Consider the following 20,108-nt stretch of genomic DNA (forward strand, 5'->3'; position numbering starts at 1 on the left):
ACAGGAAATCTGGAGAGGGACTTTAGGGCTGTCTCCTGCAGTGAGTGGGGCACTCTTCTGGGCTTAGGGGAGCTGGATGTGAGTGTCAGCCCTCTTAAAGCAGAAGGGAGTTAAACACACGCCTGCAGGGTGGGAACTAGCCGTAATAAACAGATACAAAAGATTGCTAAAGTCAGTACTTATTCTGTTTTTATTGTTACAGATTTCTAGGAATCAAATGTAGCAGTTCCTTAGAAATGTTTTATTTACTCTCTCCATTTTGCTACATGTGGAGAAATCCTCCAGAGATTTGAGAACTGTTTTTCTTACAGGGACAAGCTGATTGTGTAGCAGATCCTCACCTGTGTTGGAAGACAGGGCAACAGACTCTGCCATGGCTGATGTTTTGTTAATTTGTAAGTTTACTCATCAGATATGAACGGGTTGTAACCTGCATTCCATTCCTATCTTTTTATCCACTTCCAGTGCAATGCAAGTGACATCACTTTTTCTATCATTTGTCTTCTATACTTTAAAATGGTCTTAATTGCCACAACTAGAGCTGTCCAACAATGTATCCTGTCCCTCCTCAGCATCGAGAGAAAACAAAATTAAAGTCGTTGCCCTTTCCATCTTAGTTCTGCTCCTGCCCCGACATTTATAACAGCCCATGGGAATGATCTGCAAGCTGAAATGCGTGGTACAGCGCGAGGCCAAGCCCCAGTGTGTCTTGCTGCACTCGGTGGAGTACCAGCTGTGTGGCAGCAGTGCATTCTTGCCATCAAAGTCTTCAGCCACGTGGAAGCTGTGTGAAGGGTGGGTGTAAGTGAGGGTAGCAGGTTTTCACGGCTTAGTTGTAGGGAGCAGGAGTGAAGTGGGAGTGGAGCAGACGTGGTGTGCAGCTGCAGGCAGCAGTAAGGATCATCAGTTTGGCACCGCTGAGAGGCAGAGCGTATGTTTGCTATAGGCAGCATTCAGGGAGGGCAGAATGAAGGTCATGTGGATATATGCTTAACTTCTTTTTGTCAGAGGTTTGAATTTTGCCAAGCACAAGATACATCCTCCTTAATGCCATCTTGATCTTCTCTGGCCTGTTCTATAAAAACCGTTAACATTTTTATAACCCACTAGGTTGTAAAAGGTTGTGTCTCCCTGTTCTGGCTTCTCTCTGCTACCACCTGCTCCCACTGCATGCACTGCCGTATCACGGGCTGCCTTCAGCTGTGCAGCCTGAGCTGTGTGCTGCACCAAGCCCTGCACTCGGCTCTATCCTCATCTGACTGTACCTCCCCCAGTCCCTTCCTGTTTCTTCTCCACACCTTGGTCTTGCCAAACCCTTGAGGCAGCTAGTGGACAACCCTCCCGAGCTGGCCTCCTCCTCCTTGGTCAATGCAACTCTGCATTGCTTATCTAGGAATTGTAATTTTTTATTTTTGATTTCCAGAGGTTTATATGTGGTGAATGTCAGGGACCCTACTCATCCTGAGTCAGAGGACAAGGGAAAAGAACTGATGCTCTTTTTGTGTGGTAAGGACCTAGACTTTGGGTGATGTGGGATTCAGATAAAGGGGCAGGCAGTGCTTTGATCTTGAACCTTAAACCCAAACGAGGTGTATGACATAGCTTACTTTTGAATGTGTGGATTAATATTGCTTTCTTGAATGGTTACTGGGAAAGCTGGACTGTGGGTTTGCCTTAAAGTCATGCTGTGATTTACTACTTGTATAAAAAGTTAGTAAAATCTGTAAATCTTAAATTGTTTTGGGGACTAGGGGAAGGTTGCACTTTGGGAATCACTGTTTAAAGAAATCTCAAATTTGGATTGCTAACTCTGCCATAAATCCCAAAGTGACATGTTAAATTTAATGAAAAAATCCAAGTCAGCATGGGGATGTTGGAGTACTTTGGAAGAATATTTAAACAGAATGAGGCTCTCAACTTTGATAGTAGAGCTGTCATTCAACCATATCGTAATCTCATTAGGTTGAGGGCTCTCAAAAGTGCTAAGTGCAGACTTCCCTGATGCTGGTTGGCACATTTAGGCACGTATGTAATACAACAGTATAAAAAGCAATTTAATGCCTCGTGTGATTTGTGATTCACGGGTTGATGGCTGCTAATATATTGTAGTGATCTACAAATTAAAGTTTGACTTGTTAGGTTCAGTGTGGGCAGGGCATTTAGTTTTCTTGCATCAATTTAATAGGATAGAGGCCAAAGGCAGCAAAGAAGTTGTGTTTTTTATCACAATAGAAGAGTTATGATTCATAATCTTAAACCTTAGGCTAGTAAAGAGATACTCTAGAGCTAAATGGTTGAAAAAGAGCAGGAGATGGGAGGTGGAAAGACACAATTCAGCTATGATAGAATAAAACAAAACTGGAGTATCACGATCCGAATTATTCTACAGCATGTAAAATTCATTTTTCTGATAATTATGTTCTTTTTTAGCTTTCTGAATGAAGATGAATTTAGCGGAGATTTGTGATAATGCCCAAAAAGGAAGAGAATATGCACTCCTTGGGAATTATGACTCTTCTATGGTATATTACCAAGGTGTCATCCAACAAATCCAGAGACATTGCCAGTTGATCAGAGATCCAGCAATTAAGGGCAAATGGCAACAGGTAGGGTGAAATAAGGTTGCCTTTATTTTATTACTTGATACTTGAAAAATACGCTATACTTCCCAATCCTTTTAAGATGTAGAGGATGCATATTGCAGCTAAATTTACAACATTTCTTTCACAATATTTTGTTCATATTTATGGGGAAATAATTTTTGTGACATAATTAAAAGGAATCCTTTTCTTCTAGCTAAATCAATTTTTTGTTGTTTTCACGTAGGATGTCTGGTTAATCACTGGTCTGTTTGTGTATGATTGCATACTTTAGAAAAAACAGTTTGCTGAGGACTTCCTTTTGCTATTTTATCCTTTGGCCATGTAATGTCCAGTAAACTAAGATGTTAGTGGATGAGTTAGCATCACTAGAATTGTTATCTGAGTAGCAGTTAACTGTAATGCTACAATGTGCAAATTTGGCTCAAGTTTCTAAAACTCCAAGTAATACTCTTGGCCTGGCTCTTCCACACATGCATTGCCTGGCTAAGCAGAGAACTGCTGAAGCCAAGGAAGTAATCCACAGGTGAAATGTAAAAGCCCTCACTTAGCACTTTCAGTATTTAGATCTTCATTACATTTTGTGGTCCCATTTTTTAATTGTACAAAATGTGTTCCATCAAAAAAAAAAAAAAAAGAGGATAAACATATAATGGTGTACTCCAGAATAAAGAATTCATGTTGCATAAATATTATTTCTGAAAGAAGAACATAGCTCTGATAAAAAATACAATTTTGCAGTAAGTAGCTGAAGAGATGATTTCAAGAAGAGTTTTTCTAAATACCATACTTACAAATGATGTCACTTAAAAACAGAAGCAAAGTTTTCCTTTTTATTGCAGCAAAAGCTTTGATTATGGTTTTGTGCTTGAAACATCTGATACAAACATGGAGTATTTTTTGTACGGATAGTTGCAACACTGTAAAGCAATTATTTTGTAATTACAGTACTATACATAGGTATTTATCATAGAACTGTAAAAGTCTGTCTGCTTATTAAGAGCTGGTTGCAAAGGATGTGTGTGTACAAGCAGCAGTGATAGTGCTTAGCTTTATTGGTTATGCAATAAGCTGAATGTTCTGTAGGAGATATTCACATTCAAGTATTTGTATTCAAGCTCTTCCCCACCCCAGGGCACGCTGATACAAGGTGTTCATGCCCCATGCGTGTCCTTAGTTCCTGCCGAACTTGTAGCTGATATGAAGGTACAGCGTTAGGCTTTCCTTGTTCTGCAGCTGCATCACTGCATTGCCTTCACTTCCAGTATTTAGTGTTTCCTCCGATCATATTGATTATTCCATTAAACTTTTAACAGCTCTTACCTTGTGAAGATTACTTCAAGTCTCATGGTGGTGTGTGTTGTTTGAACTGCTTCAGAGAAGCCTGTGCACCATGGAACGTGTGCTGTACCTTGGAGACAAGCCTCAAGAGAAAAAGGACCATTAACACAGTTTCAAGGATTATTCCCTGGGGCAGGCAACTGGCTCCTTAGCAGAGGATCTGAAGTCGGCACCTTCTCAGATATTATCCCTTTTAGGTAAAAAGAGAATGGCCCCTGACAGCGTCCCATAAATGCTTTAGAGAACTGTCCCCTGAAAGATCAGCAGCAAGTGGAGTAGCATCTGTCATGCTGTGCACTCATGTTAATTCCGAAACTTCCCAACACAGCAATGGCAGATGAGCTTTGTCAGAATATCTCTTTACCATTACTGGTGCCACTCTCAGCTCGGGGACAAGCATCAAAAAGTAAGAATTTTGATTAAAAAAAAGAAAAAAAAAAAGGGCTTCATCCCTAGGCTTTTTGCCTTCTTTTTTCTTTATGGGAGTACAGATAGCACTGGGAACAAAATGGTATAGACCTGAGAGCAAACAATGCAGCCCTGGAACAACTAGCTTTTCCATGCCTGCACCTGAATGGTTTGTTGAGACCTGTAGAGGTAGACCTGCTTTCTTAACCACTCTTGATAAATAATTGTTGTGCCTTCTCACTCCTTAAGACAAAGAGGGAGTCTGATGATGTGGATGTTAGCACTGCTTTCCAGCTCCAACAGCTACATCCAGACTATTGGTCACACTCAGTAGCTGTCTGACAGATAGCCTGTTCGGAAAAAAAAGTTAAACCAAAAGTTGGATCACAAGAAACACTCGTTCACATATTAAAATAATATACAAATATTCTTGTTGGATGATTCTCATGAAAGAGTTATGCCATACACATTTCACAAGTTTAGCAAAATTCAGATCTAACCCAATTGGTACCAGTAATGTGCAGAAGCAATAGATTTCCATGCTTGTATTCCTCCTGCAAGTGGCACCAGAAGGAAAGGAATCCTTAGGTCATGGTTAAGGGGATGAATGAAATGGATTTTTACCTGAAATTCTGTCTCCTCTGGAGTATGAAACTAGCCTGTTCTTTAGGTTCTTCAGTTTCTCCATCCTCTGAGGAATCTGAAAGGATAATACCACTGGTACCTTTTAGAGGTGGACTTCAGCAATCTCTAGGAGACAGGTAAAGCTTTTACTTTTGAAAGCGGTCCACAGCGTGAATGTCCATGTAGATAAGTGCTTGAAGGAGAAGATTGTTACTTAAACCAGTTCTTCTCTAAGATGTACTGTCTGCATGCACATTCACAACATGGAACCTCTGGAAGGATTCCTGGGACACCTGTGTGCATGGGATCTGGCAGTATGAAGCATGCCCCTTCCTTTCTGTACGCTTGTGTGCAGCGCACGAACAGGGTGTTTGTCCTACTGGTACTTCTAAGTTTCAGGTGTTTGTGTACATGTTCCTTCATAAAATAGAAATGTTCATATAGGTAACATCTCAAAGAATAGTTACAGCCATGGCTCTGCAGGTGACCAACTCATACCTGTTACATGAATTGTTGTTCTCTGTATCTGGTCACTTCTCTACAGTGGCTGCTCCATCCTGAATAGGTGCCTCGTGCTAGGCAGATCTGTTTTGTTGCCTTGTGTACTACACGGGATTTTTCCAGCAGTTTATTGAGTGATGTCGAGCAGAGGTGAACTAGAAGTAGTTGGGATTTTGGATCAGACTCCCAAACACTCTTGATCTGCCTCTCTTTGCTTAGGTGTCATTGTTTTCAAATTTCTGTGAGTTGGTCTGGACAGAATGATATTCTGTGCAAGTATTTGGTGGATTGTATTTCATGTGGCACAGTTAGGTAGTTTCAACCGGGAACCCTGATTTCAAGGGTTCCTTGTGCTGGGTGCTGAGGGGATAGTTAGGAGGAACAGGAATGCAAACATGTGTCATCTGCTCCCCTGGGAATGACTGACTGGCTCAGTTCCACTTGACGCAATGCTGCTCCTCAGTGCTGACTAGAGGCGAGGGATTGTGTTACTAGTCTGGCACAGCCTGCAGAACTTCAAAAGGGCAAAAGATGCATCTTGGAGGGTCCACCAAAGCAGTGGTGGGACAACATAAGAATTCCTCTGACCCTTTGGAAAATTCATTGTCGTTGATCATCTGATAACTGGCTTGGCTTGGGGATATCACAGGTGATGGCCTGCTATTGAGACCCTTACTTGTTTTGCATCCAGGGAGCTCCCAGCTTGCTCTTGAGTGGCTGAGTGTAGCTCCATTCCTATCCTCACTCCTAGGCCTCTGAGCTCATCTAAAAAAAAAAAGTTAATTCTCTGTTATGTTCTGAAGTTTGGCTGACATGTAGGCGTATTCATCCATGTTGAACACACGCTGAGACTGGAAAGATTCAAAATCAGAAGCAACTAATCTTTTTTTTTCTACTTAACAGCAGTGAAAGGTAGGTTTACTTTCATGACCACCACTGTGAACTTCACTTGTATTGACATTCCCTGTTCAGTCTGAGAGAGTTTCTTGGCTGTTGCAGTCTTTTTACTAGACAGCTGGCTTGTAGGAAAGAGCTGCTTCAGCGACAGCTCAGCAGCTGCAGAATGACAGCAGAGTGTGCCCCCAGGAGACAGCACTGGCTTGGGACGAGGCCAGCGGCGTCCGGCAAAACCTGCCGCGTGTTATAACCACGTGCTCCATGTTACACCCGTGCGCTCCGTGTTAAACCCGTGTGCTCTGTGTTACACAGCATCTAAGAGCACAGGAACCTCAGCTGGAGCTGAGACAGGAGTTCACTCATTCTCAAAGCGCTTGGAGCAGCCTGCAAGGCACCCTTACAAACCACAGTCCCTGCAGCAGGTGATTAGGTGCACCGTGTTTATGCTTAAAGGATGATTTTTTAATTTTTTTTTTTAATTTGAAACACATTTCAGTCAATCTCTGCTTATGTTGTTTTTGTTTTGTGCCTGTTTTATTAGCACTTCATAGTTTTTTTCATGAGTAATTATGGAATATTCTGCAGGTAACTCATGAAGAACTGTGATTACGGGAACTATACTTTGATTGCATGGGATCAGACTGGGTTGCAGGGCATCCATTTTGAGTATCGGTTAGGGAATTGTTATTTTCACTTTTTTAAAATGGAACTTGTTGAATAGTTAACACTAATTGCAGGTAGTAATTTCAGGTTTGGAAAACACTTTTAAAGAAATTTCATTGGTTTTGTTCCAGCATCATATAATTAAAAAAACCCCACACTTTGTGTTTACCAAGGTACAAACACGCATGCTTATTGCTGTGGGAAGTGGTGTAGAAGTACAAGCTCTGGCATAGCACGCAAAAGCTGGTGATGCCAAAGGTGAACAGTTGCCAGATTGTGAAATACAGAGGAAGTCCCTGAAATGGTTTTTGGAACTACCACTAAGAAAGAGTGAACTCAACTCTTGATCGCTGTGTTTTATACCCAAGTTTGATGGCGACACCAAGCTGTGTGGTGTTGTGGACACGCTGGAGGGAAGGGATGCCATCCAGAGGGACCTTGACAGGCTGGAGAGGGGGGCCTGTGAGAACCTCATGAAGTTCAACAAGGCCAAGTGCAAGGTCCTGTACGTGGATCAGGGCAATCCCAAGCACAAGTACAGGCTGGGTGGAGGATGGATTGAGAGCAGCCTGGAGGAAAAGGACTTGGCAGTGCTGGTGGGTGAGAAGCTGAACATGAGCTGGCAATGTGTGCTGGCAGCCCAGAAAGCCAACCATATCCTGGGCTGCATCCAAAGAAGCGTGGCCAGCAGGTCAAGGGAGGTGATTAAGCCCCTCTACTCTGCTCTTGTGACACCCCACCTGGAATACTGCATTCAGCTCTGGAGCCTCCAACACAAGAAGCACATGGAGCTGTTGGAGCGGGTCCAAAGAAGGGTCACAAAATTGATCCGAGGGCTGGAGCACCTGTCCTATGAAGACAGGCTGAGAGAGATGGGGTTGTTCAGCCTGGAGAGAAGGCGGCTCCAGGGAGATCTCATAGCAGTCTTCCAGTACCTGAAGGGGGCCTACAGGAAAGTTGGAGAGGGACTTTTTACAAGGATATATGGTGATAAGAGAAGGGGTGATGTCTTTAAACTGCAAGAAGGTAAACTTCTATTAGATCTAAGGAAGAAATTTTTTACATTGAGGTCGGTGAAACACTGGAATAGATTGCCCAAAGAGGTTGTGGATGCCCCATCCCTGGAGGTGTTCAAGGCCAGGTTGGCTGAGGCTTTGAGCAACCTGGTGTAGTGGAGAGTGTCCCTGCCCATGGCAGGGGGCTTGAAACTAGAAGATCTTTAAGGTCCCTTCCAACCCAAACTATTCTATGATTCTGCAATTCTATGATATGTTAGGATGTGTCTTCTGCTTGGTTACGATAAATCCTTAGTGCTGTTATGTCAAAACAAAGCTATGGGGCCACCACCTGGGCTGAAAGGCTATTTATTGGACTTTCCAACATCACCCAATGCCCATGATGCTGCTTCTGTGGAGGTGGTGATGTGGCTGGTAGGGGCAGCTGGTACAGCAGAGCATGGCTCTGGGGAGCAGACAGTTTCACACGGTAACTGAACCCAGTTCGCATCCTGCCATGCCCAGAGAGGCCAAGCTCTTCCCCACCTAATCTACCCTCCAGCTGCACCAGCTTCCCTCTCTCCTCTGCACTCTGCCATTCTTTGTCTTGGGATTCACCTGGTCACAGGGGAGTGAGCCAGTGCAGCTTGCTAACCCAGCAAAAGTGTGCTTTATTTTCTTTTTACCCTCCTAGGCTAATTTTCTGCCATTTCACCAAGCTGGGTTTCTGTACTGAGATGCCAGAATTGAATTCAGAAGAGCAGTGGCAGACTGTGGTGGGGGAGAAGAAGTAAGGAGAAGTGAGATCTTCCTATTTGGCAGTGGTGAGCTGCTAACTTGGCCCACACTATCTCCTGAAACTGCTTAAACCACCTAAAAGCTTTCTTCAGGCTCTCTAGGACCTGAGCTGGAGCTCCCTGAGGGCTCTGTCACCCAAGGGAAGGGTGTGACGGAGGGCAAAGTGACTGGGTGAGTCCAGACCAGTGATTTTCCTGTTTGCGGTGTCCCGAGATTGCTTCAGAGTAGCACTGATCACTCAAAGCTGCTGCTCAGTCACCTCCATAATTACGGCACAGCCCTTCTTGGCTCGCGTCTGGGTTGTTTCTCAACTGCCAGAAACTCTTTCTGCACCTGTTTCAACTGACTTGGTTTATTTAAGGCCTCTAGGAATTTATCAGCTGGTTTTCCTTTGTGGTCCTGTTGTTTGAGTACATTGAGGGTTTTTTGGTGGTTGGTTTGCCAGGTACTGACTAAGCAGTAAGGGTGCCTGTTTCAGAGTTTGGTCTGCTCAGGTCCGGCTAAGCGATGGCCAGCAGTTAGTCTGTTTTCAGCTTCCAAGGTATCTAAGGCTCACTTTCTCTCAATTTTCAGATATCATCCTCCTTGCTGGTCCGGAGATCTGAATGACAGCACTCTGGCCCTCAGTGCTAGCAAGTTGTTTTCCACCAACTTTTCCACATGTGTTGGAAGGCTGATAGGAGGAATCCTGTCTGTATTCCTGGAGCACTGGAGTAGGGAGCGGTTGTCTCTCGTGGAGCGGTGCCCTGAAGGATTTATGCTGTATCATTCCTTTGTACTGCGCAGCAGCTGTTTGGCTGGATTTATTTTTGGACAGGAGGGGTGCGTGTTAGACAGTTTGAAAGAACCAAGTTAATAATAAATCACATTTGTAACTCAGCTGGAAGTTCTTGCACTGAGGGATGTGTCTGCTGAGCGTGTGATGAGAAAGCAAAGGGAGCAAAGCAGGGCAGGAGCAATCCTGCCTGAGCTGGATGTCCTGTGTCTTTGGAAAGATAGAGCTGCCTCATCTGGAATGAGCAAGAAGGCTGCTTTGCCCTGTGAAACAATCAAGTTCTTCCCATACCTAAGGCTTCTTTTGTACAGATGCAGGTAGAGCTTCTGGCGAAGTAAATGCAGTATTGCAAGAACTGAGTAGGGTATTGGGGATTTACTCTTCACTTTGTCTCTGTCCTTCCTGGTATCTTGCTGACAACACTCACATATATTCTTCTTCTTAAACAGGGTTTTAAACCAGAGAAGAATTTCTTTGTGCTGCTGAAATCTCCTAATTTGTCCTTGTAGTGGGAAAACTCCTTGAAAATGTTACAGAGCAGAACGATACATTGCTGCGGGATGTACCTGGTAGTATTTTAGGAGAACTGTAGCTTCCAGAAAGGGGTGATGTGTGTTTGTTACTGATTGCTGTCAATTTAATCATTCATTCTTTTATATGCCTTACCCACCAAACAGTTATATCAGAAAGCACTTTCTGTCTTAAAGTTACCCCAGCAAAAGTGGGGGACTGCTGCTGCTGTTTCAAATACGTAGAGTGGTGCAGGTGAGAAAAGTTGCCATTCTGAGAGGAAAAATGAGGGTGTGAGAGAGAAATGGGATGAGCAGGTGAAAATCAGGCTGGAAGAAGCATGGTTCTAAAAGTATACTGACAAGACACAGCACTTGAATGTGCCCAATGTGATTCCTTTCAAAGCACACAGGGAGCCGGGAAGATCTCAGGCTGGTGGCCACATGTTTTCACCAATAAGCACCATTAGGAAGAGCAGTCGTAAGATGTGATGCTGTTTAGTACTAGTTCCCTGATTTGCTGCTGTTATAACCTCAGCAGACAGGCTGGATTTGCAGACCTCCATTCTCCTGATCCTCTCAATTACTCAGAATCTGCACAGCAAAGAGAGTCTGGATTTCAGGCATCATCATTGTCCTCAGTTGTCTTTCTCTGACACAAAGTGAAGCCTGGTTGCAGCATTCCCAGACAGTATTTTTCCCAGCTCTTTTTCACGTGGACGCATGACATGAGCACAGCTGGGTGCCTGGTGTCTCTCCTTGGCTTTCTTGTAAGCTGACTTCAGATCTTGGCTTTTGATTCAGCCTTGCACTGTATGCTTGTCACTCAGTAGTGTGCCTGGTGGCAGCCTGCAAATATCCTCACTGTAGCGTTTCTTCATGAGAGCTTTTAGAGCCAACGTGCCTTTCCAGTGGATGGAAAGGTTCAGGATGTCTCTGGAGCTCTCGCTGCAAGCCTGTAACAGGCACGGCTCACACTGGCCTAAGGTAATCCTAGCTGCAGAGTGCCAATACTGATTTCCAGGCGTGCACAGCGATGCATGAATTAGTTTTAGCGGTGCACCAACACTTCAGTGAACAAGTGACATCTGGGTGTTATGACCCTTGAGCAGGTAAAAACCAAAGTTAAGTATGGAGGTTGATCCCACAGGATGCAAAGCATCATTGGGTGATAGGTGGAAGACTGGTAAGATGCAGTACAAGTGCACTCAGGTGAATCCTAGCACATCTTAAGCTAATGCACTGAAAGCTTATGCTTCTGAGCATAATATTCAATGCAGTCAGCTGCTGGTGTGTACTAAGAACCAGTGACCTTAGCATACAAAACTTGAGCTTGTAACAAGCCATATCACTTAAAATTTAGCCAATTACTACACAGATTTTATTTTTCCTAGGCTTCATGGAAGAAAATTGAAATGAACAAATATCAAGTAAATAATGTTGAAATTATTGCAGTAGTTCTAATTCCCTGACTAGTGGCAATAGAAACTTCAAGTCTAAAATCAAGCTGCATAATTCTGCAACCTGATTTCTTTCTGAGACATAATTTCCTCTCATTTTTATTTTACTTACTTATCATTTGAACTTACGCTACAGGGTGTTAAAGTTCCCATTTTTTTTTCTAAATTTTGCAATCCACCAAAGAATTGAGTTGTGCTTTGACTGTATGGTGATGTTGTGCCCTTCACAAAGTTAATTTTGTAATATTATATTTTAATGATTTAGCCAGTTTTATAACTAGGACCTTGGAGACTGTATTCAGAGAAGTTTTTTTATGCCAGAATAGTAGCAATTATGTTAAAGATCTGCCAACAGCACCTTTACTAGCATAAAAGTATGTGTATGTGTGCATATATGTCAACATGCACACATAAATCTGAGCAGCAGCACATGTTACAGCAGAGTGATCCCTGCATTAGCAATCATGTCTGGTCATGACATTGACAAGCAGGAAGAGGAACTCAACAGAGATTCAATTGTTGATGCTGTTGTTAAAGATCTGTTGTCAGCCTGATAGGTCTGGGGTTTGTGAATGGAAAGGCTTGGGAATACCTGCTTTTGAGGGTAGCGTATGTTTTGAGGTACTTTGTATGGTTTTAAAAAAAAAAAAGTTTGAATTGTAACAATATTTAAATAATGTATGTATTTCTCAAGGTCCGACAAGAATTAGTTGAAGAATATGAACAAGTTAAGAGCATTGTCAACACTTTAGAGAGTTTTAAAATCGACAGACCTGCAGATATCCCTGTGTCCTGTCAAGATGAGCCTTTTAGAGATCCTGCTGTTTGGCCCCCTCCTGTTCCAGCTGAACACAGGTAATGAGAGGCTCAAGCAGAGTGAATGGAAGAAGGTTGAATTGCCATAGTTTTATGTCCTTTTTTGAATGCGTTTGTAACATGAAAATCACATTTCATTTACCCCTTAGTCATATGTAATAAAGAATAAATATAATTCATTGGGAAAAAAAGTAATTAAACTACAGTCGGATTTATTGCTGAAGTTCTAAAGAAACTCACTCCTTTATTCTGATAGAAGTGACTAGCTAAGTGCCTAGAACTAGAGTCCACTGGAGAGGTAAGTGGGCTTTTGGTGACAGTTGCCTTTCTCATGTGCCGGGAGAAAACTTCTCCAGTTCAGTTCATTTAAACAGTTGAATTCATTGATGGTTGAGGAGTCAGTAAGGAGCTGGAACTCAAGGATCTCAAAGGACATGGTGGTTAGAAATTGCTCCCTAGCTACAGATATTATGACCTGTGTTTAATCCATTGGTTAGTTTTATTGCTAAACATCTTCTGTTATACATGGTGTTTCTCTTCTGTAACCACCTTTAAGGTAACTAAATCCCTGTTTTCACCCTAACAGAGCTTGACACAGGTGATTGAAAACAACAAATCCAATTTAAAAACTAAAATAACATGTATCCTGTCAACATTTTTTTCTAACATTATAATAGCAAAGAATTTTAATGTGTATATACTCACATAAGCAAAGGAACAAAGTAAAATGAGAGATCTTGGTTAACAGAAAGAGATGCCAAGTTTATTTGTAAATTTGTGCTTTATGATTATCAAACAAACAGATCTTGTCAAAAAACCCTAAGAATGTAAGTGTAAAATAATATTAGCGCTGATTACTTTTGTGAGTTTTAGAAAAGATCATCGGAATTTTTGTGGCAGCGTTACGTGAAGTGCAAGATGTATTTATTCTTGTATCTTTCTTAGAGGTAAAGGCCCAATGGTTCATCCGCTTTTTTTAAGTTGAAACTTAAATCTTGTGCAAGTAAGTAAGAAAAATTAGCCACTCTTCCATGCTGTTAGGTTTGATGAAAATGTATACAAAGCAAAATGTAGCAGTTGGATCCAGCTGTGCGTTTAAGTATGTACTCTTTTTAAGTCATATTCCAGGAAACTGGTTTTGGAGTTGGCAAATTTTGAGTTACTCACCACAAGAATCAGTAGAAGATTTAATAGGGGACACTAATTAAAGTTGGGTGATGTTCCTGGCAGTTTGTTTTAGTTGTATATTTCAAGTCCAGTCCCTAGAGCAAAATGACTGTGACACCAAATTCCTTCTCCTCGTGCTGCTGCTGAGTCCTCTTTGACATTGTGGGTGATGCATGCAAGTAGAGGTGCTTCCAGTTCAACTCTCTTTGCTTTTGCTTTCTACATTTTGACATTTTCACACAGGGGAATGAGGTCAGAAGTAGGAGGATTGTTTTAAAATTCTCTCCTTTGTTTTGGTGTCTGTCCAAGCTATTAGCCAGGGGGTGGTTTGTTGTTTTTTGGGTTTGTTTTGGGATTTTTTGTTTGTTTTTTGTTTTTTTTTTCAATCAGGAATGTCATCTGGTTGTGTAGAATTTGTGCATATGAATGTAGCCCAATATTATCTCCTGGTTTGAACTACAATTTGAAGACTTTTAGTAATTGTTTCCTCTTTTGTTACATGCCTGTTGGTTTGTTGTATGATTGGTGAGGAGTACTGATCTAATAGTATTGTTAACTTTCTTTTTTTCCACTGTTAAAACTTTTTTTTCCTTTTGTATTTTTTTCTTACTTTGGCTGTCAGACAGAGCCAGAAATGTGTTGCTGGATTTGTAGATAAAGGGAGATAAGACTTAGGGGCTTGTCAGCTTTAGTAATAATGCATTAAGGGAATTGATGAAATATTAGAATCCTTCCTTCTTAATGTTGCTCTTTTTTCACTGTTTTTAGCATGTTTTTGTTGTGGTTTCTTGTTGCTAGGGCTCCACCTCAGATAAAACGGCCCAACCGAGAAGTAAAGCCTTTGAGGAGAGAATCGCCAGGACTGCAGCCCCGTGGGCCTGCGGGCAGAGCACACGCGGTATCCAAGGGTGAGAAGTCTGCAGGCAGCCGCGAAAGGGAATCTAGGGCTAGAGGAAGAGATGACAAGGTAAGAAATGCGAAAGAATTTTGGGGGGAGGAGTTGTGATGCAGCAGGTGGGAGAGGGAAGCATTCTTAGTTTTAGTTATTTAATACAGGTAATAAAAAGCCACAATAATCCCGTGCAGGAAAACTTGGTGCTTTCCTCTTGCCTCATGGACAAAGCATGTATCATGGGGATATTTAGTAATAATGGCATAAAATTAAGGAAAGGTCTATCATGTTTGCTCTGTCTTGATTTGAGATTTTTTGACAGGGAGGAAGCATGGTGGCCTGTTGCTGGGGGTTTCTGCTCACCTCAGTTAGACCATGGGCTTGACTTTAATCTGTCAATCAGGCATAAAGTCTCTTCTCTTTCTCCCCCACCCTTTTTTTTTAAAAAAAAAAAAAAAAAAAGAAAAATGAATCCAATTCAGGTGTTTTGTAAAGATTTCCATGTAAAAAGTGCAAAAGTGAGATCAGTGCCCTTCTCTAGACTTGAAGCATTATGAATGGAGTTCCATAGTAGATTGCCTCTGCCATACCGTAGTAAAATGTAGGTGTGCCTAGAAGTCCAGGACAGTTCTGTAAATGCATTGATGCTAGGTAAATCTGTGCCAAATTATTTGAAGTTATATGTGAAAATGATTGAGGGAGACACAGTAAAAGCAAACTCTTAGCAGCTTGCATTTTCTTTAGTTTATGAAAAGAGTTTTGTATTTATTACAGTGTTTGGAAAGATGCTTCTTGGAAAGGTTTTGTTTTAAAAATAAAACCAATGGAATAAATTACAATAAGTTGCAGATTCTTTCCTCTGAAGACCCATGAAAAAGAATCAGTGCTGAAGTGAAAGAAAAGGAGAAACAGTGATTCACTATCAAGTAGCGACATCAAAGGCAGGACTGTTGTGGCTGAAAAAAATGTCTGTGTGCAAATTGCTGTTTCTGAGACATTTGCGTTTTTAAATTTAACTGTGGAGTCAGAGCCAGGAACTCTAGGAATCTGTGGTGTAAATGATACAAGTCGAAAGTGTACTGAAGCGGCTTTACTTTCCTGACAGACAGAGATACGAGAAGCCCCTTCCTATGGGGGTACACAGCATTATACAGATCTTGAGAGATGAATAAGTAAATATTTAGGCCAGTTTTCTTTCAAATAAATTTTGTTAGTCCCTTCATAGCCTCCTGTTACAGTTTGCTTCTTCACAGTGTGGAAAGAACTCAAAGATACTCTTTTTCCACCATGAATTGCTTTTCTGATACACAGGAAAAGAATTAAGTGCTCCCAGCCCTTATTTCCATCAGTAGGTATGGCCAGGCACGTCTTCAGCAGTGCCACTGAGTGACTGCACAGATCCAGCATTTTAGAAATCTCTCTACCCTGGATCAGTAAGATTTTAAAATAACAAGTGTGCATCCTGCAAGCTATAAAAAGCTTGTGAAGGTCTGTGAAATTATTTACAGTTCTGCCAGCTATATGGGGAATTGGAGTTGTGGTGCGTGACAGGTTCACCAGATGTGCTTGTGTAAGGCAGCCTTCAAAGTCTTAGCTCTAATGAGGGTGAACTCTGGTCTCCAGGCTTTCCGGCGATGAGCATTATAAGGCTTTACTATAAGGAGCCCACAGCAACATGACTTGTACAATACTTGTCTCTAGGAATAATGCGATTAGCAACGCTGCTGCTGTCAGATGGAGGAAGAGTCATGAAGGTGTTCCATTTAATATGGTACATTTTAAACACTACTCTTATCTGAATAAATCGGTCACTAGGTGGCAGAAGGAAAATACATCTGCTCTTCAAAAAACACGAACACGTGCTCTTGTTTTAATCTTTGTCTAGTTACTTGATGGGTATTTTGCTTTCTTTGTCTGGGGCATAGATGCAAAAATCACATCAGGTTACAAATTCTCAGATGTTGTATGACGATTTTTGTATAGGATCCATGATTTTCTTTTGAAGAAAATTTCTAATGAGAGAGGAAGTAGCCAGGCATGGGAAGTGAGAGAAGTTAATGCAACCTTCCATATTTTCCACACAGGTGTCAAAATAGGTTTAACTTCCCTTCCAGTCTTACTCTTTCCTAGTTTGCAAGTGTTCATGTTCTTCAGTTTCTGAACTAAAGCTACAAGGAGCTTACCTTTGTAGCCTAGTATGTTGAATCAAACAGGTTCGGTAACTCTTCATGTTCAGTTAAAAATAATAGGGCAAAACTGAAGCTTTGAACTAGGTAACCAGATACCTGTTTTCTTATAATAAATGTGTCAGCTCTGTAGTTCTTGGGTTTGAGTGGTCAGCTAGGACTACGTAGAACATGTCATGAACTTGGATGCCATATCCATTTCCTAATACGTTGGCTGAAGTGTAATAGGTTGTACACTGGCTATAATATGACAGTACAATATGCATATTCATTTGTGATATTTTTCAAGATAAATATAGCTATAGTATGTATGTTTTAGAAATGTTTTGTCTCACGTTACACGTGATGCCTTCTTTCACCATTTCTCCTCCCCAGACCATATAATGTTTTCATTCTGACTGTAACTATCTTGGGATAAGGAGTTTTAACCTGACTATGCCTGTAAGACGACCTTTTGTAGTTCTATATAAAATAATCTTGAACTGCAAGCCACCAGATGGTGTTTATCCACTAAACCCTTATATTTACATGTTCCTTTTCCTAAAATACTGCTTTTGAGTGCTTCTTCCTTCTTAGTTCCACTGGAAATTATTAGACTTGTTTTCAAGGTACCTTCTGCTAGATCCTTGCCAAGAATTTTAGCTTCTGTTCAGTAGTTCAGCTTGAAGAGGCAGCATCAATGCTACCTGTATGTCTTTTAGAAATCGCATAATACCATGTCCAAGCAATAGAACACTTTTTTAGGAATACTCTTTAGACTATTTTAGATTGCCAGTGGATGAGGACAGTAGATGTTGTGAAGGATATGAAATGGCCAAGGGCTGTGCTACCATATCAGTGAAGTGAATATTAAAATTGATGAAGATATGAGTTAAAAAATTTAAATTATTTTGCTCGATTATTTTGATGTGTGCATCAGAAGCAAAGGCAAGGTACATTACAGAAATATGGATGTGAGATGAGGTAGTCATATTTAAGTGGAGTTATGGACCTCCATACATTGGGACTGGAAGGTTGCATAATCTCCTTCCTAGAACGCTGAAAGAGCCAGTAGGTAAAATTGCAGGGTTGGGAACAGAGATTTTCAGTAAAATTTATTGAGTCTGCGGTTGTCTCATGTGAATGGTGCATTGTGTAGATGTGCCTCTATTTAAAAGGGGAAAGGCAAAGTGATCCAGGCAATTGGAGTCATTAATTTTACCTAAACAGTGTGCAAGTTTTGTAACAAACTTAGGATGGATGAAAAGTGAAAGACTTGGGACTAACTGGAAAGTGGAATGAAGTGAAATATGATTTCTTAAGCAAAGGTGTTGCCTTTGCCAGTGCCTTCTTTAGCATTCTAGTTAAACTCTTAGAGAAAGAAATTCATCTACCTGGATGCCACATGCCAAGTAATTAGTTAATCTAGCGGGTATGTGGTGTAGAAGAATTGTAAGGTGGGGAAGAATGAGGCAGCAAGGGGAACGTAAACAAGTGCTACTGAGAGAAAAAGTGTCAGTCAAGTGGCAAATCATTTATGGATTTCCTCAAGAGTAGCAATTGACTTTTGTTTTATATTTAAATTAAGAACCTTGGCACAAAAAAAAGAGGCATTTGCCAATTAAATTTTCTGATGACACCGAACTGGGAAGCTCCATCACCAAAAGAGGCGAATGAGGCTGTTGTACAGGAAGGATTGGATGACTCTGTGCTAGAGTCACAGAAATGGGATAATGTTCAGTGCTGCAGAGCAGCAGGCCACGTACTTGGAGACGACAAGAATTTCTGCTAGAAACTGGGAGCTCAGCAGTGGAGGAGAAGAAAGATTTTGACGTACCAGCAGAAATTGGATCAGGCTGAACTTTCATTTGGCACATCACCTTTTCTGGCGGCAACGGGAAGGGCTGGCTGCCGGAGTGAGGTGCAGCCAGGTGCCACCTTTGGCTTTGGTAGCAAGGGGTGGAAAATGCCTCTGGCAGTTGTTCGGTGTTTGTGTGTAGTGGGAAGAGCCTACAGGAAAGCAAGGTGTCTTCAGAACCCAACTCTGGTCATTGCAGGTTATCCTACATGATCTGAGGTTGAGCGTAAGGTGGCAGTATGATAGAGCCATGGAGATGAGTGTAAATTAAATCCTAGGCCCAGTTTATTGAGGTGTCAGCAGCAGAGAGCAGAGATACCCACGCCATTAGAGGAGGCCCTGGTGAGACAGCAGCTGGAGTCTTTTGCGTGCATTTCTACAACCGTGCTCAAGAAGGATGTGTTAATGTTAGAAGAAGGGAGAAAATAAAAAGGGTTGCCAAATTGTGTTCAGCTTGTGTTCCAAAAGGAGACTTACTTGCTTTAGTAAACGAAAGCAGAGCACAGGCACGCTGCAAGCACGTCAGGGTGGTGGACACATCAATGAGACAACTGCTGAAACTAACGCATGAACTTAGTACAAGAGTAGAAATATGTTCACTTTGGAAAGAAGGCTTTTGTTCCAGTGGGTTAGTGCAGGTCTGACAGCTCTTCCTGATGGAAAGCTCAGAGAATGTCAAAACTTATTTTTGGTAAGTCAGAACTTGGTTGGCTGAGGAGAAGGTTGCGTGATGGGATTGCCAAGGGGACTGGGTGGGAGCAGTCTCTTGCAGTCCCATACACCTCTGTCTGTTGGCGTATGTTCTTAGAGAAAAGCTGTCGCAGCAGCTTTGTTTAAAACTGTTTGGGGAAAGTAATTCCACAAGACATGAGGATATGACTGGAAAGATGAGGCTTATTCCTGCTGCCTGGATTCAGGGATTCTTTTAAAAATTATTTTTTCTACTCTCTACTCACCTGCTGACTGAAGAACTGCGTATTGGGTCAGTTTGGGACCAACATTGATAATCTCATTACATGCGAAAACGGTGAATACTTCACATCTTGGGTTAATTCTGGCACTGAAAAAATGGAAGCGTTCAGCGTCACTAGCGGGACAGCCCAGGTGACGCCGCAAGCCCCTCTCCCGCCCGCCCGCCCCTCTCCCTCCCTGCTGGCGGGCCGTGCCGCCGGCAGCAGTGAAAACAACCGTCCCAGGAAAAGTTAAGTGCCGCAGGAGCGGGAAGCGGGGGAGTCTTGGGCGAGGAAGCGGCCGGGCGCGGGGACGCGCCGCCACCCCGCGGCGGAGGAGCCGCCGCCGCCCGGGCCGGGCCGGGCCGCGCTGCCGCCGCCCTCCCCGCCGCCGGGCCTTTCCTTCCCCTTTTCTTGCTGTTTTTTTTTTCCGCGTCTTTGAGCTGCGTCACACTCGGGCCCGGTGTCGCCAGCGCGGCCTTGATTTGCGTATTGGCCGCCTTTGCGCGCAGCCGACGGGCTGTGGCGGACCTGCCAGGCGCGCTCGGCTGCGGCGGCTGGAGCTGCTGCCTCCGCCTCCTCCCCGGTGCGCTGCAGCGATCCGCCCTGCCTTCTCCTGCTTTTTACAGCCTGCCTCAGCTCTCTGTAACTCAGAAAAAAACAAAACATCCGATTTGTTTTGAGATGTG

At 42.5% G+C, this 20,108-nt stretch overlaps 1 protein-coding gene across 2 annotated transcripts in view; it reads left to right on the forward strand.

The window, feature by feature from the left end:
- The first annotated feature begins 2,444 nt into the window (after positions 1-2,444).
- KATNAL1 (katanin catalytic subunit A1 like 1) overlaps positions 2,445-20,108 on the forward strand; it is a 33,605-nt gene continuing 15,941 nt past the window's right edge. The window contains exons 1-3 of one of the 2 annotated variants that reach the window (XM_086613004.1): positions 2,445-2,606; positions 12,266-12,426; positions 14,323-14,521. In XM_086613004.1, coding sequence (XP_086469130.1) covers positions 2,445-2,606; positions 12,266-12,426; positions 14,323-14,521 — 522 coding nt within the window. The remainder of the gene's footprint in view (positions 2,607-12,265; positions 12,427-14,322; positions 14,522-20,108) is intronic. The other variant, XM_086613010.1, reaches the window with a different exon arrangement.

This window comes from Tauraco erythrolophus, chromosome 1 (genome assembly GCF_009769465.1).
Source record: "Tauraco erythrolophus isolate bTauEry1 chromosome 1, bTauEry1.pri, whole genome shotgun sequence".
Taxonomy (NCBI): domain Eukaryota; kingdom Metazoa; phylum Chordata; class Aves; order Musophagiformes; family Musophagidae; genus Tauraco; species Tauraco erythrolophus.